General features: G+C 39.3%; 1 protein-coding gene across 6 annotated transcripts in view; it reads right to left on the bottom strand.

The window, feature by feature from the left end:
• BCAS1 (brain enriched myelin associated protein 1) overlaps positions 1 to 27510 on the bottom strand; it is a 134316-nt gene that overhangs the window by 9942 nt on the left and 96864 nt on the right. For 2 of the 6 annotated variants that reach the window (XM_017861729.1, XM_017861727.1), the window contains 4 exons: positions 24486 to 24527; positions 13619 to 13786; positions 4131 to 4196; positions 21 to 284 (listed from right to left, as the gene is read on the bottom strand). In XM_017861729.1, coding sequence (XP_017717218.1) covers positions 21 to 284; positions 4131 to 4196; positions 13619 to 13786; positions 24486 to 24527 — 540 coding nt within the window. The remainder of the gene's footprint in view (positions 1 to 20; positions 285 to 4130; positions 4197 to 13618; positions 13787 to 24485; positions 24528 to 27510) is intronic. The other 4 variants (XM_017861732.1, XM_017861730.1, XM_017861728.1 and 1 more) reach the window with 3 other exon arrangements.

Raw genomic sequence — 27510 nt, 5'->3', positions numbered from 1 at the left:
AAAAAAAAAAATCCACCTACCAGGCCTTTAAAGAAGCCCCCAAGGGACTGCTGCCGCTTCTCAGGTCTCTTTTGGAACTTGTCCCCATTCTGCAGTGAGTTCGTGTCCACCGTGGCCTGCTCTGTGCACTGGGCTGGTTCTTTGGCTTCCTGCTTGTTGCTCTTCTGTTTGTTCATCTCGACTGTTGACTTCTTGTCCTTCGAGGAGCCCTCTTTGCCCTTCTGGGGTGCTCCTGTTGGTTCTGGCTCTGGCGGTGTGATAGTCTTTTCTGTGGAGTCTGATGTCTACAGCAATTTCAAACAAAGTACATTTTTAGTGGCTGCAAGACAACTCTCAACAGCAAGGGAATAAATATGTTAAAACAGAGATGTTCAAATGGTGGGTAGTATCTACATTTTCATGAATCCTAGGTGAAATGAAAGTAAAAAAAAAAATTACATTTATGAAGTCATGGTGGGGACATTTATTTAGTTATCTAATAATTCATTAATACATTCTATGTTATCCCAGAAAGCACTCTTTGTCCCTTATTCTGGTACCAGAACTTGGCTTTTTCTTGGGGAAACACCCTTCTTCCTCATCTACTCCATGTAGTCCAGGCAAACTACTTCCACCTCCAGACAAGACCGTGTGACTTAGGCCTGACCAATCAGAGCACTGTATGTGATTGGCCTGCTGTGATTGACTCAGCATAGGCAAATGCAGATAACACTGGAGCTAATCTCACAGCTTTGCTGAAATAAGAGAGAGGCTGGTTCCCTTTCTCTTAGATTTGAAGCTGTGAAGTTGTAAGACTGGAGCTTCCAGAACCACCAATATTTCTAGGGAAAATCTTCCCGAAAAGGAAGCCAACACAGAGAAAAGCACAGCTGAGAGATGGAGAGAGACAGAGAGAGAAAGACCAGGCATTGATGGTATCATGTGTGCCTCCTAGATCTAGCTGTTCCTGAAGACTTTCTATGCTTAAGCCAGCTTTGAGGGGGCTCCTCCCACTTGCAACCACATGTGAGTGTTTTCTTGGGGATGCCCATTCTTTTCTTCATGATTACATCTACCCTAATTTTTGGTGTGAAATTGTCCTTTTGCTTCATGAAATGGTGGTAAAAGAGATGATTGTTTTATTAGTTTTGAACGTATATCCTTTTTTTATCAAAATGAAAGGTTTACAATCCCACGTTTCCAATAATTTGATGAGATGAGGCTGTAAAATCCAAAAATCTAGTAAATGCAGGCTGGGGTAAGAATAACCATGTGAATATCTTATTTTTCCGGCTGCAAAAGCAACAAACATCCAAAAAAAATATTTCGCCAGTGTAAGGAAAGCATCAGTTCAAGCAAGGCTGGCTTTGATGTTGGGGAGAAAATTTAGAGCAGGGGAGACTGAGTGTTATATGCCCTGTCCAAAGGGCAACAGTTGCTCCGATCCAGCCAAGAGATACCACATAGGCTTGCAGCTCCAGTATAGTCAGAGCTTCTGTTTTTCAAGAGAACCTTGAAGTTAAATTTTTAAAAATGCAAAATATGTCAACTTTTAAATATTGACTTCAAAAGTTTTAAAGCCCTGATGGTGGCAACTGTCAAACACACTTGACCCACCGGATACGTGTGTATAAGCATGATTCATGAAGTTACGTACTGTCCCCAGGTAAAAAGTTCTATAACAAGGTAGCAGCTTTGATGGAGAAGACATCAACTGAAGGAGAGCTTTCCTTTCACTCCAGTGAATCATGCACCCCCCTCAGAAATAAGCGGGAAGACAAACGGCAGAGACTCCCCAGTCCAGAAGGCCTCCACCAGTCCTCTTCAGAGGGCAGAAGTCCTTGCAGAAAGAAGCAACAGGCATCCAGTGTACCTTGAAAAGCTCTTCTGCATATATGTCTTGAATACTTCTGGCAGAGCCCAATGGTCAGAGTTGCAGCAAATGCTAAGAGATGGATGTCCAAGTACAATAGACAGCCCAGAGCAGATACTCTCCTTAGAATGAAACAGAAAGTCTCACCACCATGCTCTTCAGAAAGGCCAGAAACCAGAGATCCCAGTTCAAATGCCTTGTTAACTGTTTTTGTTGTGTAGAAGATTTTAAGATGCAGTGAGTGGCTAAGAGCTCAGTGCCTGGAGTCAGAAGGACCTGGTTTGTTTCTAATTCCACCATATCCTTGCTGTGTGACCAAGGATAATCTGACCTCTTAGTTTCCTCATCTCTATGGGAGCAATAAAAGAAATGACACCTTATGGTGCTGTGAGAATTACATTAGCTAAAAATGGAAAGGACACACCAGTGTTCTCAAGTCTGAATCCAAGGCTCTGGAAAATAAAATTCCCAAATGGATTCTGAAAAACACTCCTAGGTAGGTATAAATAGAATGATGTTTCCAGCTTATTTGGATTTGTACGATGTCATTCCAATTTTAGAATCACCAAGGTTATTGGCATAATTCCTTCACTGTAAAATTCCAGACAAAATATACCATCATATTGAAGCTCTTCTTTGTGAATAAAATAATTTTATCCTGTTTTTAGGTAATAATCTTTGGGAATTTTGGTTCCAAAGTTGTCCAAGGACTTAGTTTGGGGGCCAGCTATAGTCATAACTTAAGAAACAAAATTAGTATAGTAAAAGGCAATATATTTCCTGTTTTAAAAATGTAGGATAAACCAATGATTATGGAAATAAAAATTCTATAACCTATTTACAGCCATTGCTGTGCATTCGTGAGTGTGACATGGGCAACATTATAGATGGAAATTCCCTACCAGCTGCATAATAGTAATAGTAACAAATAGACTCTGTTAACAGTAGAATTGTGCCCCCCACCCCAATGCATATGTTGAATCCCTAACTCCCAATGTGATTATATTTGGAATAGGAAGTAATTAAGGTTAAACAAAGGCATAGGGTGGAGCCCTGCCCCAATAGGATTAGTGTCCTTATAAGAAGAGACATTGGTGAGCTTATTCTCTTTCTCTCTCTGCCATGTAAGGACACACAAGCAAGAAGGTGGCTGTTTACAAGCCAGGAACACAGTCCTCACCAGGAACCAAACCCTGCTGATTTGCTTACTCCTTAATCCTATCTTTTCCATCCACAAGAACTGCAACAAAATAAATTTCTGCTTTTAAAGCAACCACCTATGGCATTTTGTTATGGCAGCCCATGCTGACTAACACAGCAGCTAACATGTGCTGAGTCCTCTGTACCAGAAATGTTATGTTTTACATGTATTCATTCATCTAAGTATGACAGCCCTATGAGGAAGTACTTTTCATAGCTCCTTTGTATAGACGAGGAAGCTGAGGCACTGACAGATTTGGTAATTTGCCTAAGTCACACAGGAAAAAAAAAAGAAAAAAAAAAAAAAAAAAAAAAGGCTGAGCCAGGATTTGAACCAGATAGTTTGAGTCTACCACTCATTCTTGTAGCCACTTCTCTATATTGTCAAAACTACTAGAAGAATATTTGATGCCATTTTTTTGTGGAGGTGTATTTTTAAATTAAAAAAAGAGCACAGTTGCATGATCCCATTTAAAAAAAGGAACATATGTAGTTACAAACATGTCATAGCTATATTCCTTTAGAATAAAGGAAGTAATGAAAGCAAACTGTGTGACCCCCCCCCCCACACTCCATGTCTTTATTCTCTTCAAGACATAGATTCTAGTACTTGCCAAACACCATGCAAGGTGATAGAGAAATAAAAGAAGGAGACTTCTTGCTCCACAGACATTCCAGGCAGACATGAGAAGGGGCAGGGGAGATAAATGAATTATCACAATTTGTGATGATGCTATGAAATAAAAGAACAAGGTGTAGTTATGAGAGGCAGATATGGGAGGTCTTTTTGAGGAGTTGACATTTATGGCAAAAGTGAAGGGTGAGAAGAGATTTTTAATGCAGAAAAGAGGGAAACACATGTGTGAAAACTTTTTGATAGGATAAAGCTGAGGAACTGTAGTTTGTTCACGCTTGTGTCTGCAGATCCCAATCTCGTTCTTGGTATACAGTAGGTGCTTAATCCTGAGATGTTAAATGAGTCGGCCGTGGCTGAGAATGTTATTGAAAAGTACACTGTGAAGAGAAGTGAGAATACACCAGCTAATCCCACCACCAAACTGAGTTCAAGGTCACTTACTTGGCAGCTGGAGTCTTTCCCATTTATTTCTTCTGAGTGGGTGATCCCTCCATCCCCTTTCACTGACTAAAATAACAAACAGACAATGGCCTTCAGCCACCACAAGTACAGTGACATGGAGAATGCAAGAAGGTTCTGAAATGGATGATCTCAGTCATTTATCATTGAGGTTTGGGATTAAGACAACTGGAAGACCAACTGGAAACATGTTACTTATCAGATACAGATTTCCATGCAATTTGTAACCATATCTAATTAAATTCAAGTGTTGGCCTCCAAAAATAACAACAAAAGTACTAAATCCTGAAATTAGGCAATTCTGAGATAAATGATGATGGTTCCAATTAATGTTGGAAGCAGGAGATAGTTGAACATATTAAATGAAGACTGAATGAACAATTGACTCATGAATAGCCTTCCATTGGGAATATTTAGGCTGTGGGTGTTTTATTGTTTTTTTTTTTTTCTTTTCTCTTCTTGATAGAGTTTTGCTGAGTATTTCATTTTCTACCCTTTAGCACCCCCTATAGCCAGCAACATCAGTGACAGGGATAAATGGGGTTGGCCTTGACTCCTTAAACTCCACACTCTAAGCTAATGGTTCTAGAAGTGTGATTCCAGGACCAGCAGCTTCAGCATCACTTGGGAACTTGCTAGAAAGGCAAATTCTGGAGACCCACTCTGGATCTTAATGAATCAGAAGCTTTCAGGGGTGGAGGCTCAACGATCTGCATTTTAATAAGCTCTTCAGGTGGCGCTAAGGATTGTTTGAGCTTGAGCACCACTGCGCTCAGCAAGTTGGCCATGTACAACTTCAGACTCATGCTGGGGTCTGTGGTTTTAACCGTGCATTTAGTAATATCCTATGCTTAGTGCTTGATACCTTAAAAATCTGGTAATAAAATGCTCAATTCTTATCAACAACATTGACTCAGGTCTAATTCCCACATATTTGATCACTGCTTAATGTCTCCTCTTCCCAGCTATGGGAGGAATGTAGAGAGCAGGGTTGCAGCAATGTGGGGCAAAGAGGAAGACTCCAGATTCCACTGTTATTTATGGCCTTGACTGTCCATTGAAGGCACTCGAATACTTTTTGACTGATTAATATTATGTATCTTTGTCATCTGAGCTATGGTGTTCACATTAGAGATAATACAAACTATTATTTATGAAGGACAATTTTTAGTGGAGTGCTTAGTAAGTGCTGGGCATTGTGCTAAATGAGATAATAACTTGCATTATTTCATTTATTCATGATGTCAGAACCTTAAGATGAGGAATTACTTTATTTTTCAGACAAGGAAATGGAAGCTCAAAGATGCTAGCACCACCATGGAACTAGCAGGTTTGAGTGCCAGTATTGGACAGCAGGCAATGACTATATTCCAGACTCTAAACCACCTCCTGATACTGCCCCTAGAAGGCAGGAGGCACCACTCAATCAATAAACATTTACTGAGCATTCACTGTATGAAATTGCTGAATGTTAAACAAAATGACAAAAGCTTGGATAAGATGGAGGATGGCCAAACTCAAATGTGGATGTTTATGGGATGTTCCCTCATTAGGAGTCAACTGTGCTTTTCTTTATTTTTGCTATTATTGTTATTTTTAAGAGACAAAATAATTTACTCAGGCTGAAGTACAGGGGCATAATCACCATTAACAGCAGCCTCAACCTCCATGGTCAAGCAGTCCTCCTGCCTCAGCCTCAGCCTCCCAGACAGATAGGACTACAGGTGTACACCACCATGTCCAGCTATTTTTTTTTTTTTTTTTTTTTTGAGAGAGTCTCACTCTGTTGCTCAAGCTGGAGTGCAGTGGCATGATCTTGGCTCACTGCAGCCTCTGTCTCCCGGGTTCAAGTAATTCTCCTGCTTCAGCCTCCTGAGTAGTTGGGACTGCAGGCACCTGCCACCATGCCTGGCTAATTTTTGTACTTTTAGTAGAGACAGGGTTTCACCATGTTGGCCAGGCTCATCTCAAACTCCTGACCTCAAGTGATCCACTTGCCTTGGCCTCCCAAAGTGTTAGGATTACAGGCATGAGCCACTGTGCCTGGCCCAGCTATTTTTTAAAAAATTTTTGCAGAGATGGAGTGTCACTATGTTGCCCAGGCTGGCCTCAAGCTCCTGGGCTTAAGTGATCCTCCAGCCTTGGCCTCCCAAAGCACTGGGATTTCAGAAGGGCTGTACTCTTTTTAACATACTGCTTAGTGTGAAAGAGGCGGTGTCTGGAAGTTCCGTGTACTGAGGAACATCATTGTTGGGTGTTTCACTGAGATTTTCAACCCAATGGCAAACAAACATCAGACTGTCCTCTCCACAAAATTTAGATCTATCTACATGGAAAGTGGGCTTTTCCTTCCTCCGTGTCTTGTGCATTGTTCTACAAAGGCCAGTCTTGCTTGAGAAGGCTTAGAAAAAGAAATGAACTCTTGGTTATTTCTTCCCTCATCACAACCAGCTCTGTCAGCCTTCCCATCACACCCAAAGCTTTGGACACATAGGGATTTAACTCAGCCTCCAAATTCAGGCTGTGTCGTAACAGCCCTTCCTACTCAAGCGCATTCCCAAGTGGCCTTTACACTATGGCTTTGGATCACATCTGTCAACCTCTGGGGAATGATGAGCAGCAAAAAAACAAATGCACAAAATGGTTTTTTAGGCAAAAACCAAATGGACATGAAGAGTCATGCATGACCACTCCACCACTTTCTAGAGAATAAAGTTCTCTCACTCGCCCCTAGGAGAGAGGAATTCTAAACTTCCCATTAGTTGTTTCAATTTGGCCTTCATTAGGGACTCTGCCAATTTAAGGTTTCAATTTGCTTTCCTTCCCCCCCATTTCTTTGAGAGCCCTTGGAGAAGAATTGGGATTGAATCAGAAGGCTGTGTTGACAGCAGCTGATCTCAGCTGACATCATGAAAACAGACCTCCAGGCTATCAGGGAGATTACTGCAATGAAGTTCAACTTCTTAAAAGAAAAAATAAGAAGAGAGAGAATCTCAAATTTTCAGTGATTTTCTTTATTGCTTATTTTGAGGCATATAAAGCTGCATGTATGCAAAGGTGACCGAAGTTTGGGTTTAGACTTAGAATCTTATTAAGTCCATCTGAAGTCACTTCTGTAGCAGCAGTTATTATTAATAACAACAGTTTCCTTCCTTCCTTCTTTCCTTCCTTCCTTCCTTCCTTCCTTCCTTCCTTCCTTCCTTTCCTTCCTTCCTTTCCTTCCTTCCTCCTGTCCTCTCTCCCTCACTTCCCTCCTTTTCTTCTATCCTTCTTTCTTTTTTCTTTGCAGAGACAAATCAGAATAATTCATGTTGAACTCTGTATTCAAAGGAACCATAAACATAGAAGCTTATTTTTTCCAGCTGTCAAAAATAGCAAAGTTACTGTTTAAAGAGACTAAAATTCTTCCAGAGACTATTTAATACTTTGAAGAACAGTTTAAAGACTATGAAGTAATTTCAGAGATTTTCCAGTGTGATATTGAGCAACTTTCTTCATGGAGTTAATTTTTATTCATGAGAGTCAAAGGTGAAGCATCTCAGGGCTTTCAGCCTGCAGTGTTGAGATGGAAGCTACTTGTGGCATCCACGTCTTGTATGTTAATGAAATCATTTTTTATTTCTTTCATCGTGTCATGCATTCCTATAGCTTGATACTCTGAGGAATGTTTGAACCATCTCCAATGTATATCACTTAGCTATTCAAAATCTAGCAAAATGTTTGGTGGTCAGTTCACTTTTCTTTGAAAGGAATGTTAATGTATTTTGATGGCAATATAATTCAAACACAATTGACATTTTAAAGAAAAAGAATTCGGTTGAAAATTTAATATATGGTGAGTATATCTGCAATACTGTTTACCAGAAAACAAATCCAAGGAACGGCATCTACTGGAAATTTCTAGGATCGACAAAGGTAATGGATCTGAGCCTAGTATTTTACCAAGATGCTCACTTGAAATGGAATTGGACTAGTCAGGAAAACTCCCCAGCCATGGTAAATTTTGTTTTAGTGACAAATATATTTAGAAAATCTATGTGCAAGCTTTAAGTAAGCCATATATTAATCCTCTTCTCCTTTGTCTTATTGTCGTTTTAGGTAAGTGCAACAGCTCAATGCATCAAAATGGTATTTCCGTAGAACACACTACTAAAGAAATCACAAAAATGGAGCATGTGGTTGTTCTACCTTCGTATCTTTCTGAGAATACCAGCTGCAGAAGCACAGGAAGCAGCAATTACACATGAGTCAAAGGGTGAGCTTTAGAATAACAAAATGACAACAAAACAAAAAAACTGAGTTGGAATTCTGGCTCTCCCGCTTACCAGCTCTGGGACCATGGAAAAATCCCATAAATACTCACGAGTCTCTGTATCCTCATGTCCATCATGGGGCAGAGAGAGCGCTTGTTTCCTAGAGTTCTCTATTAATAAATGAGATACTGCGTGCAAAGTGCCTAGCACACAGTAAATAAACGGTAGCGCTCATTGTTATTACTACCAATAACTGAAAAGTACTGAATGACTACAGAGACCCTTTTAGGGTAGAAAGGAATGCAAGTCATTGGTAGGAACAGGAATTGACCAAATTAATGCTTCCTTCAGAAATCTTTCCTTAAAGAGCAAATCTGTATTAATGTTTTAATGCTCAGGGAAGAATTTCAGATCGAAGACTTTTGGTTTTCTGTTTTGTAACTACCATCACAGACCACCCTATTTCCACCTCCAATAGTACATTTCAACAGGTTTTGTTAGACTTATTGGATTGAATGTAATTAATTAAAAAAAAAAACTCTCTGATTTTATGACTGCCTCCTCATTTGGACTTTTAATTTACCCATTATTAAAGCTCATAGTATTTCTCTAAGCCTGAGAACATTATTCCAACAAAGATTTTCTTACAAATCTAATGGTCCAAACAAAGATATGAGGAGGAGTAAATGAAATAATGTAGGTGAAAATAGTTTGGAGGAGGAAAGCGTGCTCATGTGTAAGGTGTTATTAATATTGACGAAGTATAAATCTGTATCTAGATATTTCTATCTACCACCTTTCTGGTTTCATCTGCCTACCTGCTTTGTGGACACATGAATGCAATATTCTACCCCCTCACTTTATAAAAATACACCAGCACTTCAAATATTCAATTTCTTGACATACAGCTGAATTAATATGTATAAGAATCTTTTCCTATTTAGGGCATGACAGATGTCTTAGATATTCCTCACAATTATTTAAAATCCTGCAGGAGCCTGCAGAATTTTTGTGAAGTGCTACATCTCTATGTGTTGAATACCCTGTTAGGACTTATATGATTCTGTTTTCCTTTCCCTAAAATATAGTTATTTTAAAACTGATTTTTTTTCTGTTTTATTTTATGAGCAGTAAATTTATAGAAAGAAAAAGATCTCCAGCTGGGCGCCGTGGTTCATGCCTGTAATCCTAGCACTTTGGAAGCCCAAGGTGGGTGGATCACCTGAGGTCAGGAGTTTGAGACCAGCCTGGCCAATATAGTGAAACCCTGTCTCTATTAAAAACACAAAATTAAAGGTGTGTTGGCATACACTTGTAATCCCAGCTACTCGGGAGGCTGAGACATGAGACTCGCTTGAACTCGGGAGGCAGAGGTTGCAGTGAGCAGAGATGGTGCCACCGCACTCCAGCCTGGGTGACAAAGCGAGACTGTTTCAAAAGAAAAAAAAAAAAAAAGGGGGGGAGAAATGCGAAGGATAGAAAGTAGAAAATCAATGATTTGGTGAATGGTGAAACTGAATACAAAGCATAGGTTTTTCTATTGAGTTTTATCTTCCATTAAGACAATTATTTAAACAAACCGATATTTTGCTAACAATATCCAAAATTTGTTTGAAAGGTTTATTCGGCTCAACCCCCCCACCCCCGCAACCTCAAAAAACCCTTAGTGATGGGCCAGATGTTGTCTCTATTTTCAAGCTGTGGGCAGGTTTTTTCTTTCCTGCATAAATCCAAAGACTTTGAATCAGTTTGGAAGCCATGGACATGTTACCAAAAAGTATTTCCTAAAAATAATTGCTAGAGTCAACTTCCAGAAATCTCCCCAATGGGGACATTAACACATGTGCATAAAAGTAGGTGTATAAGGATCTTCATACAGGCTTGCGAAGCAATTGAGAAAACGTGGGTGAGACACTTGGTGTGTGCTCACTGAATATGAGGATAGAGTTAAAAATAAATGTCTATTTTCTTCTCCACGGGGAAACAGACCACACCCGTTTACGCTCACTGTTGTATTTCTTGTGCCTGAATATAATGAACACTCAATAATTAGTTGTTGAATAAGTGAATGAATGAAATGCAAAAAGTTGAAAACATACCAAATGTCCATCCATTGAGCAATGGTTAATCTGAGTATGATAAATCCAGACATTATGATTCAAATAAGTTGTTCTAAAGAATGAGATGGTTCTCTATCAGGGGTTGCAAACCCAAATACCCACAGGGAAAGAGCCGGTAACATAATGAGTGAGCTAGACTGGGTGTGACAATAGGGAGTGGTAGGGATTTTAGTAAGCTGGAAAACTCATCATCTGTTTATTTGAATTAATCACAATATAATATATAGTGTTGTAATGAAAGCAAAACAGAAAAAAAAATAATACTTAGAATACCTGGAATTTTAAAGGAAATTCCACCAATCAGTATTTAAACTTTGCAAAGATAATGTTCATGTTCCCAGGCCTTTTCGTGGGCAACTGGTAATAAGAACAATGGACATCATGAGACCCAATTCTAAGAATCCATTGGGGATTGCTGGGGAAAAGAGTGTCCTCACCTACTTTCATCCCTATCCTATGGCGAATTGATTCCAAAGGACGCTTTTCTTCTCAATTTGTTTCCCTCAGAATTTAGACTTACATATTTTCTACTCCCAAAAAATTTTCCCAAACAGCATCTAAAAGATAGCTCTGGGGGATACATTTAAGCAATATAAGACCTCATTAGAATTTAACAATTTGTTTTAGATGGATGCTGTGAATGGTTTAAAGGTCTTTTTTGTTTTTTCTTTTCTTTTTTTTTTTTTGAGACGGAGTCTCGCTCTGTCGCCCAGGCTGGAGTGCAGTGGCCGGATCTCAGCTCACTGCAAGCTCCGCCTCCTGGGTTCACGCCATTCTCCTGCCTCAGCCTCCCGAGTAGCTGGGACTACAGGCGCCCGCCACCTCGCCCGGCTAGTTTTTTGTAATTTTAGTAGAGACGGGGTTTCACCGTATTAGCCAGGATGGTCTCGATCTCCTGACCTCGTGATCCGCCCGTCTCGGCCTCCCAAAGTGCTGGGATTACAGGCTTGAGCCACCGCGCCCGGCCATGTTTTTTCTTTTTTTCTTTTTTCTCACGCTTTCTTTGGAGTTTGTTGTCCTTTTCCCTGTTTTAAATGAAGGAGCTTCATATTGGTTACTTGGAAGAGACCTTCATTCTATTTGTGATATATATATATATATTTTTTTTCGGTATCTCTCAATTCCATCCAGAAATGGAAAAGCTGATCGCTGTCAATATTATGATGAGTTATTTGGGGATCCCATTTGTAAGTTAGATGAGTTGCCAGAAACAGACCAAATGTTCTTTTCTTTCCTGGCATCACGTAAAAATTGGTTTAAAAAAATCTCAGGTCTTAATCTCCATTTTCACTGCCAAACTGCAGATCAAATGGCCAACGAGATAGATGGGGTTTTGGCCATATGGGCCGCCCACAACTGATTCTACACTTTTTACTCCATGAGAATATAACAAGAAAAGAAAATGATTCCTGTCAACAATTTCTAACACAATTATTTCTAATATGCCTCAGTTCGCATTGGCAAGAGTTTTGTTTTGTTTTGTTTTGTGGGCTAGAAAGAATTCCTTAACAGGTTGAGCCTGTGAAATTAGAGAGTTGCTTTCTCAAGGGATTAAACTCCAAATACTCCTGAAAATAAAGGCACACTATAATGAAATTCTTGTTTTCATTAAAAGAGAATTAAACTAATGACCTTTTACATGCATTTTTTGTTTTTTGTTCTCCAACTGATTTAGGTTTTGTTGCATTCTATTATTTAAGCTCCTGGCTGTTTAGACATTTAATGTGCATGGCTTGTTATAAACAGTAAAATGTATCTATCACATTCTTTCTATTCTACACAAATTAAAAGCATGGCTAACTCATCAACTAAGTTACATATTTCACTATTGGAATATTATGTTGTCATTTCCGTATTTAATTTATCTGTAAGCTAGTTTTGTCCAAATTTGTGTCACTCACATGTCACCTTCAGAATTTCTGCCACATCTTTATATAACTTGGACTATTTAATATATAATCCTTAAACAACCTGATATTCTTTATGTAAACAAATGTATTTCAAAGAAAACCTCATAACATTACCATAATGAGAAAAGCAGTATCATTGACCACCAACAGAAGGAAACTTTAAAAATAAGTAAGAGTAAGCAATAATAGTAACTTCTAGTTAGATGCTATTGTATGTCAAAATTTGGACCCAACCACAGTTAAAAGCTGAAAAAAAAAAATAGATGTTGGTGTAGATGTGGTGAAAAGGAACACTTTTACAGTGTTGGTGGGAATGTGAACTAGCACAACCACTGTGGGAAACAGTGTGGAGATTCCTTAAAAAACTAAAAGTATATCTACTATTCGATCCAGCAATCCCACTACTGGGTATCTACCCAAAGGAAAATAAGTCATTATCTGAAAAAGACACCTGCGTACACATGTTTATAGCAGCACAATTCACAATTGCAAAGATATGGAACCAACCTAAGTGCCTATCAACCAATGAGTGGATAAAGAAAATGCGGCGTATGTACACCATGGAATACTACTGAGCCAGAAAAAGGAATGAAATAATGTCTTTTGCAGCAACTTGGATGGAGCTGGAGGCCATTATTCTAAGTGAAGTAACTCAGGAATGGAAAACCAAATACTGTATGTTGTCACTCATAAGTGGGGGCTAAGCTATGAGGATACAAAGGCATAAATATGATATAATGGACTTTGGGGAGTCAGGGGAGAAGGTTGGGAGAGGGGTGAGGGATACAAGACTGCATACTGGCTATAGTGCACACTGCTCGGGTGACAGGTGCACTGAAGTCTCAGAAATCACCACTAAAGAGCTAATCCACGTCACCCCAAACTACTTGTATGTCCGCAACTACTGAAATTAAAAAAAAAAACTCGAACCCAAGGGTAGCTCTTTTTTTGTTAAAAAGAGTTAGCAGGCATTAAAGGGTTAAAGAATATTAGCAATAAAAGAGACTTTCTGTATGATTGAATCAGAAGGAAAACAGGGAATTTTCTCACTACACAATTCATAGTCCAATCATATTCCATACATACTATCTACAATTGTATCTCCTACTACCTGTGACATGAGCCCATTGTTCCCAGAAGCCACTCTAGGTACTTTAGGTTTCCTATACTGGAAGTAAGGGGCTTACCATTTGTCTGAGAAACGTCATCAGAGAGGTTCTTGGTTTGCTTTCTTCTCTTTTGAGTTTCACTTCTGTGGGTTCAGGTGTAGCATCTCCTTCGTTGAGGTCCACTGTTTGTAAGGCTGATTCTACTTCCTTGGACTTTATAATCTCTACTGGTGATTCACACACCACCTGGATTATTTTGCCAGGTAATAAGAAAATGAAAAACAAAACATTCCCCCAAAACACGTTTTACAAAGTGGGGTTCTTGTTGCCCCCCTGTCCACATAATAGCTACAGTTTTGAATCTATGACCATTTCTACACAGGCACCTCTTGGAGAAGTAATGCTTATGTTGTACAATGCACCAATTTCCAAGCAGCTGCCACATGGACATGGTAGTGGCAAAATCCCTTCCCCAACGGGAAGAAGAGATAGGAGGTTCTTTTTGGGGACTGTCCTTTGGAGCATGCCCAATACCCATTCTATTCTAGTAAACCCACCTCTTTAATCTGCCACTGAGGTGAATTACACTTGGCCTGTGTAGAAACCAGGAATAATCATTTTCTTAAGAGTCCAACCTTAGAGACGGTCACCATGACAGCTTCCAGTTCTCTTTCCAGTTCCCCTGCAACTGTGAAGAAACTGTCCTCTTTGTAGAAAGGAGAGTGTAAAAACCACTCAGTTTAATCCACTTCCTCATTAAGTGACATCTAATTTTTCTCCAGAACAGTCACTTGCAATTTCACTTAATTGAAGTTTATGCTTTCAGAAGAAAAATGAACTTGGCAAGAAAATGATGGCTAAGTTGTTCACGGCCCTGGCCATGGTACCTAGTGAGCTCGATGTTCTCTGCCTCTGAGTGTCTGTGGCGGCTTGGATGGAAGGGCCCATCTACCATACTCTGCTCTCAACTTGTGTTCTTTTGCAGTGCCTTACTCCATTTGTACAGGGCCCCAGTCACATCTGGGACAGTTTCTGCATTTGTGTTGCTCCCGGCAACAGGACTGAGTGAATTGGCCAGGAGAGGCTTTTATGATTTCCTTTGTTTCCTGAGGCAGGGGCTGGCAAAATACTACCAAATCTAGCTCAGTGACTGCTTCTGTATGGCTCCTGGGCTAAGGATGGTCTTTACCTTTTAATTTTATTTATTTAAGAAATGAAGACACGCTACGTTGCCCAGGCTGGCTTTCAACTCCTGGGCTCAAGTGATCCTCCCACCTTGGCCTCCTACGTAGCTGAGACTATCAGCACACGCGACCATGCCTGATGGATTTTACGCATTTAAAGCGTTGGAAGAAATATTTTAAAAGATAAAATGTGTGGGATGGAGATCACAAACGGCCTATGAAGCCTGAAATATTCACTATCTGGCCCTTTAAACTGCATGGTTTTTATCTGCTGCTCCCTGGAAAGTGCCATAGAGTCAAAGGTGTCTTCCCACTTGTCTTTGCTGAGCCAGACTCCTGCCTTTCTCGGAGTCTTTTCTTGGTGTCAGGGGGTACAGGGAGGGGACTCAGTTATTTCCAAAAATATGGTCTGCTGAGAAACTATTTTCTTTCCCATCATATAGAACAAACCATTGGTTTGCAAATGACCCGAATTTTCCAAATTGAGAAGAACCCTTAGTCTCTGTATTGTCATTTGATTCAGGGAGTTGCCCATCAACAAATCAGCATGCAGAACACCCCAACATTTGGCAACTAAATCACATTTCTTAAGCTAAATTAATTTTCTTAAGCTATTGACACAATTTCTAGTATTTTCTTTTCTGTAAACAAAAATGGAAGTTGGGGGGTTATAAACTCAAAAGTGCTCAGGAGGCACGCAGAGAATATCAGCACTGATTGACCAGACATAAGACAAAAAGGAGTGATAGGGATGATGACAAAGTAAAGTCAGACTGTCCCATCTAAAGACATGAAACGATTAAAAATGCTGGATTGGCCAAACAAAACCTATTTGTGAGGAACGGTCTGCTGCAGGGCTGCTGGTTTGGGACCCCAATCTATCTTTAGGAAACGAGGTGGAGACTGGAGCCATATCAGAGACTGAGAATGGCAATAGAGCGTGGACATGGATTTCCACATTTTGAACTGATGTAATTCAACTGCATTTCCGAAAAATAAGTGAGCCACAAGCTTCTTCAGGTGAGGCTGAAATGTAGGCAGTCTAAATCGTGGTCATAGAGGACAGGCTCCAGAACAACTTGTTGGGCTCTAAATCACATCTGTACCCCTTATGGGTGTGCTAATCTAAGCTCAGTGCTCAACAGCTCTGTGCTTTCATCTTCTCTGTTATCGGTGGGGATCGTACACACGTCAGAAAGTTGTCTGCATATTAAATCAGGCAATACATGTCAAGTTCTTAGCATCATGTGCTCAGTTAATGCTAGTGGTTGTTATTTGTGTTAATGTTAGAGCCATTTACTCCATGAGCATGAATTATCTGGATCATGCACCATGCACATATCCATTATTTAGAGATGATTATATTTATAGCTACTTCTTACTATGCCTGGTGTTGTACAGGGTGTTTAATATTTTTTTATAAATGGCATCAAGAAGTAGTTCGACAGCTTAGGAAATATAACATTATCCCTATTCTATAGATAAAGAGCAAATAATTGAATGACTTGGCCAAAGTCTCATCACCGATAAATAGGCATTACAATGAGGATGGCATTTTCTGTGGCAACTGAACGTATCTAATAGTGGCTTAACCAATGAAAACATGGGACAAGAAGTTCTGGGGTTGCTTCGGTGGCTCCACAATATCTCTAAGAACTTTGACCCTTTCTGTTCTTGGCTCCACTATTCTTGGCATGGTAGATTTTCATCATTTTATTTGTTACCTCATGGTTATAAAATAGCTGCCACAATTCCAGATATCACATCCTCAATCCAATGCTCTGAGAAGGAAGGAAGGTCACAGCCAAAGACTTGCAAAAAATAAACATCTGTATTTTGATCTCCTACCTCAGGGTACCTAAATTTCACAGGTCAGAGCGAAGCCACTTACCCCCAGGCCACTTATTAGTGAAGAAAATGAGATTACTAACTTAGACTAATCATGATCAAATACTTTGTGGATATAAAGTTGGCAACTTTGCCTAAAACTAAGGGTAGAAGAGTAGAGAAATAGAAAATAGCTCTTGAGTAGATAAGGAATGGAGTTTGGGTTCAGAAGTATTCTGTCTTTGAGGCAATGAGTTCTTTCTTTGTGTGCAAAGACCTGGAGGAAAAATTACTCAAGAATAAAACGATCAGATTGTATGGCAATAACTTTGTAAATCAATTCTATTTAGATGCCAGTGGTTCCCTTGCTGAGCCTTTGCAAATGTTGAGAGGTATCAACCCATAAATCCTAGGCCACAAGTCCATTCTCCAGAACACAACTATTTCAGCAGGTAAAAAAATATAGTACTTCTGGAGACTTCCACTACCTTTGAAGTCAGGCCAAGAAGTTGGCTTTTAGTAGCCAAGGAAAATCCACTGACATCCAGTGTGGAAATCCAGAACAATCTTGGCTAAGTAAAGATCTGATTTGCATATACAGACATAATAATTCAATTTTTATTTGGATAATTTTCCAAATTTCTCCCAGGCCAGGGCTTTGGAAAAAGTTGTTTCCTATTTAGAATATATGACTGCATCTGCACATTTTAATTTTGGAAATCATGAATGGACATAATTAAAGTCAGATGTGTGCTACATTTTAGAATTAAATCCCCCCTGCTTGATTTCTGTAGAGGATATGGTAGACATAGCATGAAGATGGCTGGTACATCTAATATTGACAATACACATTTCAGTGAAGAGTCTCCCTTTCTGCCTCAAATTTTACACTAAACTTACTCTTGAAATTTGGTTATACAGTTTTTACTAGAGCTGTGGCTTTTGGAAACTGATTCATGGCAAAATAGATTTCCTCCATCTAAACTTCATGCACAACATCATATTAACATTAAAGGTTTTATTTTAGAATATTTTAAAGATTATTTTGATTGGATTTTAATGTGATTGATTACAAAGACCTCCTACAGATTTTTTTTTTCTACTCAGTAACTATTCTCTCTCATCTGCTTACACATTGTAATTTTGCCTTGGGAGAGCAATCTTTCCTAACTTCAAGACTATGTAGTTTGAATGAAGCCAAATGAAAAGATCTAAACCAATCAACATGATCAAGCTCCTTGACTGTGTTGGTTTAGAAATGACAGCATGCAGCAAATTGCATTATTTCTCTAATTATTTACCCTACCGTCCTGTAAATGAATTACACACCTGTACTCATTGATGTGTGACTTGCTTTAGTGAATGGCACATGGGTAGATATGACATATACCATGCCTGAGCAGAAGCTTTAGGATCCATTGCATGATTCACCCATGCCACTATTTTCTCTCTGCAACAAGAACTGCATGTCCTTATTGACGGGACTGTTGCTTCCCTACTGACCTCAGCCTTAAGAGGCCGAATGAGTTAGCCAAAGCCAACTGCTAGCTGGCTTGTAGCATGAGTGAGGAAAGGAAAAAAAAAACTTCTTTGCTATTGAGAAGCACTGAAATTTGGGACTTGGTTGTTACTGCAACATAACCTGGCAAAAGCTGACAAATACAGCATGTGAATGCATTTCAGTCAGTGAAACAGAACAAATTTCCAGGACATGTAGGGTTGCTACTTGACAAATAGCTCATTTACTTTGGACTGAGTGATGTGATGTTGGAAAGCTGAAAACGTAGCCAGGCCAAGAAGGCTGAACCCAGGGAGAGCCCTGAATTAAACTTTATTTGAAACCAATTTAACTTTCTAGTGATGAGAGCCAGTAAACGCCACTTTCTTTTAATCCAGGTTGAATTGGGTTTTCTTTCACTTGCAACTGAGAGGTTACTTATTAAGAGGGATAAGCAACAGAAGTACCTGTTTCCATGGTCTTGCAGGTTATTGGAAGGAAATAATTTTTTTTTTCCATTAGAACATTAATCTCCAATTTATACCAATGAGCAAAACATGTTTTTTTTTTTTGTTTTTTTTTTTTTTTTTTTTTGTTTTTTTTTACCTGTAACTGATAGTTCTATCATTTCAAGAGTTAAAAAAGATTTATTTTCTGATAGGACCAGGAAGCAAATTCTAGGAAAAATGCTACTTAAATTCCATAGGCTTCAAAAATCCTTATTTTTCTTTCTGTGAAAAACTTTGAGAAATGTTGCATCACTCTTTTTTTTTTTTTTTTTTTTTTTTTTTTTTTTTTTTTTTTGGACAGACGTCTCGCTCTGTCACCCCAGGCTGGAGATGCAGTGCGGGACTCTCAGCTCACTGCAAGGCTCCACCTCCCGGGTTCCCGCCTTCCTGCCTCACGCCTCCTTATATATATAATATAAGTAGGCTGGGTTACTACAGGCCAGCCCAGCCACACTCGCCCGGCTAGTTTTGATTTTTTAGTATGAGAGTCAGGTTCACCCATGTTAGGCCAGGATGGTCTTCGATCTCCTGACTCGTGATCCGCCCGTCTCGGCCTCCCAATAGCATCGCTGGGATTACAGGCTTGAGCCACACGCGCCACCGGCCCGGCTTTTTTTTTTTTCTCTTTTTTTTTTTTATAATACAAGTGGGCCTTGCATCAGTTGATAGATTAGTTCCAGAAAGTTGTAGGTGGGAGAAATTTTAAAGAATAAATTCAACCAGAAGTTGCTATTTAAAGCACTCTTATAATATGGTTATATTTTAGCCAGAAGTCGCTATTTAAAGCACTCTTATAATATGGTTAATCACATCCAATTGTCCTGTTGTGAAGGTGTAGAGTACAATATGTTGTTTTGACTAATGCCTTCTCTCTTATTTGGGAGGTGGAAATTAAATCTAACTCTGTTTTAGATATTCCTTCAATCCACATGGACACGGAGTCAGCTGTGAGCTGTATATTTTCACTAGGAAATAAAATCACTGATTACTGGGACATGCTCACTTACCATGTTGTCTCCTGTTTGCTAATTTGCTAACAATTACTGCAGAAGGTGGCAAACTTTTCCTGCAAAGGCCCTGCCAATCAGTGTCTCTGTTGAAACTACTCAACTCTGCTACCTAGCAGTAAAGCAGCCATAGATGATATGTAAAGGAATGAGCATGACTGTGTTCTAATAGAACTTTATTTCTGGACACTGAATTTGAATTTTGAATTCACATCATAAAATATTCTTCTTTTAATTTTATCAACCATTCTAGAATGTAAACATCATTTTAGCTTGTGGGCTGTATTTGGCCCATGAGCTATAGTTTGCTGATCCCTAAAATTATTGAGTTCCTCCTACATTTCAGGCACTGACGTAAGCACGTTATAGATATTATCTCATTTAATTTTCACAAGAACCCTAAAGTGTAGGTGATATTATTATCACCATTTAACAGAGGAGTAAACTGAGGCTCACGAGGTGGTATGGCCTGAAGATGATGGGATCAACGTCACAACCATCATCCTCATTCCCTCCAAGTGATAGGCTGTCAAAAGATGAAATACTGATGCTGGGAGCGGTGGCTGACGTCTGTAATCCCAGCACTTTGGGAGGCCAAGGTGAGCGGATCACTTGAGATCAGGAGTTTGAGACCAGCCTGGCCAAGATGGTGAAACCCTGTGTCTACTAAAATACAAAATTAGCCAGGTGTGGTGGCACCTGCCTGTAATCCCAGCTACTTGGGAGGCTGAGGCAGGAGAATCACTCAAACCTGGGGGGCCAGAGGTTGCAGTGAGCTGAGATTGCACCACTGCACTCCAGCCTGGGTGAAAAGAGCAAAATTCTGTCTCAAGAAAACAAACAAACACACAAACAAACAAAAAAAAGAGGATGAAATATTGAGCCTTAAAATCAAAATGTCACTTGTAGTGTTAAGTCATTTAAGGCAATTTTATAATGCTTCTTTATTTTATTTAACAAATATTTTGCCTTATTTTATGTCCTTATCATCAGTTTTGTGTTATTGTTTGGTGTCAAAATTTAACTTTTAATTCCTGTTTATATTTCTATTTAAAATTTCACACTAGAAAATGGAATATCTTCTGTTTGCCTGTTAGAGATCAACTCTGCATTTTAGCATCTGAGCTGCGGGAAACACAGGGTTCCCTAAACAAGCAACTGCACACAAATATCCAAAAGTTTTCTTTTGAAAAGTCAGAACCTCAAAGCCAACAGATGCTACAGATTTTACGGGCAGCTTTTAAACTTAAAGTTCGTGGGAAGAAGTCTTGTGGAGTTCCTTCTTGTAGGTTGCTGGAATAGAAACTTTGACTTTCTATAAAATAGTAATTCATGAGAACTTTCTGGAATGATGAGAGACCTTAGCTTTGCTGAGCTACTAAGATTGGCTCAAGAAAGAAAAGAAGGAAGGAAGGAAGGAAGGAAGGAAGGAAGGAAGGAAGGAAGGAAAGGCAGCAAAACCAACAAACAGATTTTGAGAGGTGAAGGCAGCTAGACTTCCCAGGTCAAGTGGGGACTTGGAGAACTTTTCTGTCTTGCTAGAGGATTGTAAATGCACCAATCAGCTCTCTGTAAAATGCACCAATCAGCGCTCTGTGTCTAGTTAAAGGATTGTAAATGCACCAATCAGCACTCTGTCTAGCAAAAGGATTGTAAATGCACTAATCAGCACTCTGTAAAGATGCACCAATCAGTGNCCTTCTCTCTTATTTGGGAGGTGGAAATTAAATCTAACTCTGTTTTAGATATTCCTTCAATCCACATGGACACGGAGTCAGCTGTGAGCTGTATATTTTCACTAGGAAATAAAATCACTGATTACTGGGACATGCTCACTTACCATGTTGTCTCCTGTTTGCTAATTTGCTAACAATTACTGCAGAAGGTGGCAAACTTTTCCTGCAAAGGCCCTGCCAATCAGTGTCTCTGTTGAAACTACTCAACTCTGCTACCTAGCAGTAAAGCAGCCATAGATGATATGTAAAGGAATGAGCATGACTGTGTTCTAATAGAACTTTATTTCTGGACACTGAATTTGAATTTTGAATTCACATCATAAAATATTCTTCTTTTAATTTTTATCAACCATTCTAGAATGTAAACATCATTTTTAGCTTGTGGGCTGTATTTGGCCCATGAGCTATAGTTTGCTGATCCCTAAAATTATTGAGTTCCTCCTACATTTCAGGCACTGACGTAAGCACGTTATAGATATTATCTCATTTAATTTTCACAAGAACCCTAAAGTGTAGGTGATATTATTATCACCATTTAACAGAGGAGTAAACTGAGGCTCACGAGGTGGTATGGCCTGAAGATGATGGGATCAACGTCACAACCATCATCCTCATTCCCTCCAAGTGATAGGCTGTCAAAAGATGAAATACTGATGCTGGGAGCGGTGGCTGACGTCTGTAATCCCAGCACTTTGGGAGGCCAAGGTGAGCGGATCACTTGAGATCAGGAGTTTGAGACCAGCCTGGCCAAGATGGTGAAACCCTGTGTCTACTAAAAATACAAAAATTAGCCAGGTGTGGTGGCACCTGCCTGTAATCCCAGCTACTTGGGAGGCTGAGGCAGGAGAATCACTCAAACCTGGGGGGCCAGAGGTTGCAGTGAGCTGAGATTGCACCACTGCACTCCAGCCTGGGTGAAAAGAGCAAAATTCTGTCTCAAGAAAACAAACAAACACACAAACAAACAAAAAAAAGAGGATGAAATATTGAGCCTTAAAAATCAAAATGTCACTTGTAGTGTTAAGTCATTTAAGGCAATTTTTATAATGCTTCTTTATTTTATTTAACAAATATTTTGCCTTATTTTATGTCCTTATCATCAGTTTTTGTGTTATTGTTTGGTGTCAAAAATTTAACTTTTAATTCCTGTTTATATTTCTATTTAAAATTTCACACTAGAAAATGGAATATCTTCTGTTTGCCTGTTAGAGATCAACTCTGCATTTTAGCATCTGAGCTGCGGGAAACACAGGGTTCCCTAAACAAGCAACTGCACACAAATATCCAAAAAGTTTTTCTTTTGAAAAGTCAGAACCTCAAAGCCAACAGATGCTACAGATTTTACGGGCAGCTTTTAAACTTAAAGTTCGTGGGAAGAAGTCTTGTGGAGTTCCTTCTTGTAGGTTGCTGGAATAGAAACTTTGACTTTCTATAAAATAGTAATTCATGAGAACTTTCTGGAATGATGAGAGACCTTAGCTTTGCTGAGCTACTAAGATTGGCTCAAGAAAGAAAAGAAGGAAGGAAGGAAGGAAGGAAGGAAGGAAGGAAGGAAGGAAGGAAAGGCAGCAAAACCAACAAACAGATTTTGAGAGGTGAAGGCAGCTAGACTTCCCAGGTCAAGTGGGGACTTGGAGAACTTTTCTGTCTTGCTAGAGGATTGTAAATGCACCAATCAGCTCTCTGTAAAAATGCACCAATCAGCGCTCTGTGTCTAGTTAAAGGATTGTAAATGCACCAATCAGCACTCTGTCTAGCAAAAGGATTGTAAATGCACTAATCAGCACTCTGTAAAGATGCACCAATCAGTGCTCTGTGTCTAGCTAAAGGATTGTAAATGCACTAACCAGCACTCTGTAAAAATGCACCAATCAGTATTCTGTGTCTAGCTAAAGGTTTGTAAATGCACCAATCAGCACTCTGTAAAATGGACCAATCAGTGGTCTGTAAAATGGACCAGTCAGCAGGATGTGGGTGGGGTCAAATAAGGGAGTAAAAGCTGGCCACCCCAGCCAGTAGCAACAACCCACTTGGGTCCCCTTCCATGCTGTGGAAGCTTTGTTCTTTCGCTCTTCACATTAAATCTTGCTGCTGCTCACTCTTTGGGTCTGTGCCACCTTTAAGAGCTGTAACACTTGCTGTGAAGGTCTGCAGCTTCTTTCTTGAAGTCAGCGAGACCAAGAACCCACTGGAAGGAACCAACTCTGGACACAATTTCAAGATTTTTCTTCCAACAAAAATCATAACATAGCCATTCTAATTTTTATTCCACATCACAGACAACATTTCAGGAATGTGTGTGGATGTTCAACATCTGTTCAGTTCCCAAAACTAAATAAAAATAAAAACACACTCCCTATTTATGGCAAGTAAATAAGGGACACCCAGAACAGTTTTGCTTTGGCAAAACAATAATGTCCGGTTTCTATCTTAAGGAGCTGTGAATTCACTTATCCCTACTTATAAAAATTTCCCAAAGACTGTACTTCTTTCAGGGCAGACAGCTGTTGTTTTGGGTCTGAAACTCACGAGGTCAATTTATTAATCTCCCTGGGAGCTACATTTTTGTGGTGCTTTATATAGCACCATCCCTTTCAGGGATGAATGTACTGTCTTGAAAATTTTGACGATTCCTCTAGAAGATTAAAAGCCAGGAAAACAGTGAGGCTCAACGTCTCTATCTCAGAGGTAGACCTGTGGAGTCAGCTGTCTTAACCTGAGACTGACATTCTCAGCGTCTATTGCTGCAAGATATTCTCATGCCTGATGCAACTCCCTGTCCTGGGTACTGCCCAAAATTAGTAAGAAACTGGATTACTATGGAAATAAGAGTGAACAAGCAGTCAAGGTGGAATGAAGCAGCAGGCGGAGCATCATTATCCCTCAAGGAAGCACAAAGCTATTCTTATGTGTAGTAGACTCTTTCAGCCCCTATTGATAACAATTATAAAAATTCGTGCCCTGATTTTGCATTTATTTTGCACTGATTCAATGAGAGTTACAAAAATTTATCCAATGTTATCCTCCATGCGTCCCTAATCACATATGGGGTGAAAGAGTCTACAACAAACAAATCACACTGGCAGCATGCAAGAACACAGGATCCCAGAGCTGAAAATGCCCAATTGTCCAACATGGCGGAAGATGAGAATGGAATGATTCTGCCGTGCAATGTGTAACTTACATTCTCCTCTGCACCTGTGGGGACTGAGTCCTCTTTAACTGACTAAAGGAAGATAAAAACAAAAGTGAGAGTTAAAAGGTTACAAAAACAAAATTGTTACATAAAAGCAAAGGGTTAGTTGGGCTCACAGTCTTGTGGTGCATTTGGGGACAGTGAATTGCCTATGTACACCTCATTCTAAAAAGGACTTGAAGGAGACTTACAAAAATGAAAACAGTATATATGTATAAATATGTATATATATATAGTTACGTATTTTAAAATTCAACCAAGAGAAAATTAAAACACGGATGCAGCCATGATACAAATGGAGCAAGCAGAAGTGTTGTCACAGAAAATACTAACTGCTATAGGTAAGCAACATACTTGTCTTTATATTTTCTAGTAGCTGATGAAAAGAGAGAAATGCAATTAATCATTCAATACAGAGTCACTGTTAGGTAAAAACAAAGAAGCTGCTCAGGAAAATTCTGGTAATAAGTCCAGAGAAACTCATTCAGTGGACCTTTTGAGCAAGCAGGCTTTATAACACAGTAAGCAAGGTCCAAGCCCTATCCTCACCATAGCGCAGGGGCCAGCAGCAGGGGCCGCTGCTTTCATCAGGCCTCAGTCTAGGCCAAGTTCATCAAGTCAAAGTTCAATTTGACTAAAACATATCTGTGGAAGGCTAGATTGCTGCAGTCCTACATATCTACATTCAAACACCATTTTACTCCCTGGAGTAATTCTGGCATATGCAGTCCTGTCCCAAGTGGGATAGGAGTTATCCCGATTCTGTCAAAGTTCAAAGTCACAATTATTCTATCAGCCAACTTTGGAGTTCATTTTTGCATCTTTCTTTTGGTGGTTCTTAAACTTCTGGATGGACGCGTGTGGATGTTACAGACCACTTTGAGACTCATTTCATAGATCTGGACTCTCCTCCCAGAGAAATGCACGTAAGCAATATACTTTGCAAATAATTTCAGGATTCATAGACCTTCTGTGTCTCTCCTCTTGGATTACAAGTTAAGAACTCTGTCTATATCCATTTTGTTACTAAGTCCTATTTTTTTTCTTTAAGACATCCAGGGGAGGGGAAGACAGGAAGTGATATTTACAAATATATCTTCTGCACTAGGCATCTTGAGTTATATATTATCTCACTTAAAGCACCCCAAAATGGTAAGTATTGTGATCACTTACAGAGTAAGAAATAGAGGTTCACAGAGGTGAAGCCACTTGTTCCAGTTAAACTAGTACTAGAAAGTGGTAGAAATGGTTCTAATGCATTTATTTTACATCTAAAAACCAAATTTTCCCCTGCTATGATGACTTCAAGGGTCAGAAACACATTTTTTCAGCAATTGTGTGAACTTCTTTCTTCACATACAGACTTATTGTCTCTCTAGATGAGATCTTCAGATTGCATAATTTATTTCTAGTTATCTTCCCATAGTGAAGTTTCTCTGGGCACAAAAATGTTCCTAAAAGAGATTGTTGAATTTCTGGAAGCTTCTGATTATCAGGAAATTGTAGTGTGTTCAGAAGAAATTAGCAGTAGTGTTACTGTATTAATCTGTTTTTACACTGCTATAAAGATACTACCTGAGACTGGGTAATTTATAAAGGAAAGAGGTTTAATGGATTCACAGTTCCACATGGCTGGGGAGGCCTCAGGAAACTTACAATCATGGTGGAAGGGGAAACAGGCACATCTTACATGGCGGCAGGCAAGAGAGAGTGAAGGGAGAAGAGCCCCTTATTAAGCCATCAGATCTTGTGAAAATTCACTCGCTATCAAGAGAACAGCATGGGGGAAGCTTCCCCCATGATCCAATCACCTCCTATCAGGTCCCTCCTTTGACACCTGGGGATTATGGGGATTACAATTTGAGATGAGATTTGGGTGGGGACACAGCCAAACCAAATCAGATACTTCCTTGAAACTGCACCCCTTTTCTCTGAGGTTAGTCAGACACTAGTTAATACTATGAACAGGTAATGAACCAAATGGTATCTTTAAAGCCAGACCTAAGGTCAGCCCACAAAAGTTTCAGGAATCAATATACTGTTTATATTAGACCAAGAAAACTCTTCCATTATTTAAGAACAGTACTTCTAGGTTTTCATACCCTTTTTCCTGTCCCAGTTTATTGCAACAAGACTAGTTTTTATCTTTGATTGCCCGTGTCTAGAAAGTTTCTGGCTGTTCACTGCTCACTATATTTCAGAAGCAACTGGGAACTTGGTATAGATTCCATTACCAATGTAGGTGATAGTGAGGAATAGAAGTGGCTGCTTCTGAACAGATTTTTAAAATCTTCATTATGGTTTCAGACCTCCACATCTTTCTGATGTTTTAAATCTGGCATTATAAATATTGTCTGTTTCAAAAGGAATTGCTATTTTATATTTTTAAAGTCAGGCTATTTGGCAAAGCACTAATTTTGGGAACGAATTCAGCTGAGCATCTCTCAGACTTCAATGATTTTCATACCATGTTCTAATTCTTGACCTGTCCATGTACCACCTCTATTTAATTGATGTTTTTCTTTAAACTGACCCTCTTTTACTTAAACTGACCCTCTTTTACTTAAATATTTTTTACTTAAATGTATTTTACTTTTTAAAGTTAAATATATTTTAAAAGAAATGCCTTATCATTACAGTAAATGTCATATCAACATCCTTGCTGTAAGTAGTAGTATGTATTAAAAAGTACAATAAATAAAAAACACGCATTAAGTTCTAATTGTTTTAAGTCTTTCTTTAAAAAAGAGATCAGCAGGTGTTTGTACAGTAATAAATGCCTGTGAATATCAAGAAGAGACTTCTTTTTTTTTTTTTTCTGAGGCGGAGTCTTGCTCTGTCACCCAGGCTGGAGTACAGTGGCACAATCTTGGCTCACTGCAAGCCCTGCCTCCCAGGTTCACGCCATTCTCCTGCCTCAGCCTCCCAAGTAGCTGGGACTACAGGCACCCGCCACCATGCTCGGCTAACTTTTTGTATTAAATTTGTAGAAACGGGGTTTCCCCGTGTTAGC

Source organism: Rhinopithecus bieti, unplaced genomic scaffold (genome assembly GCF_001698545.2).
Source record: "Rhinopithecus bieti isolate Rb0 unplaced genomic scaffold, ASM169854v2 scaffold_56845, whole genome shotgun sequence".
Classification (NCBI taxonomy): domain Eukaryota; kingdom Metazoa; phylum Chordata; class Mammalia; order Primates; family Cercopithecidae; genus Rhinopithecus; species Rhinopithecus bieti.
The sequence above is the reverse complement of the archived record's forward strand: the minus strand, read 5'-3'. Positions and strand labels throughout refer to the sequence as shown.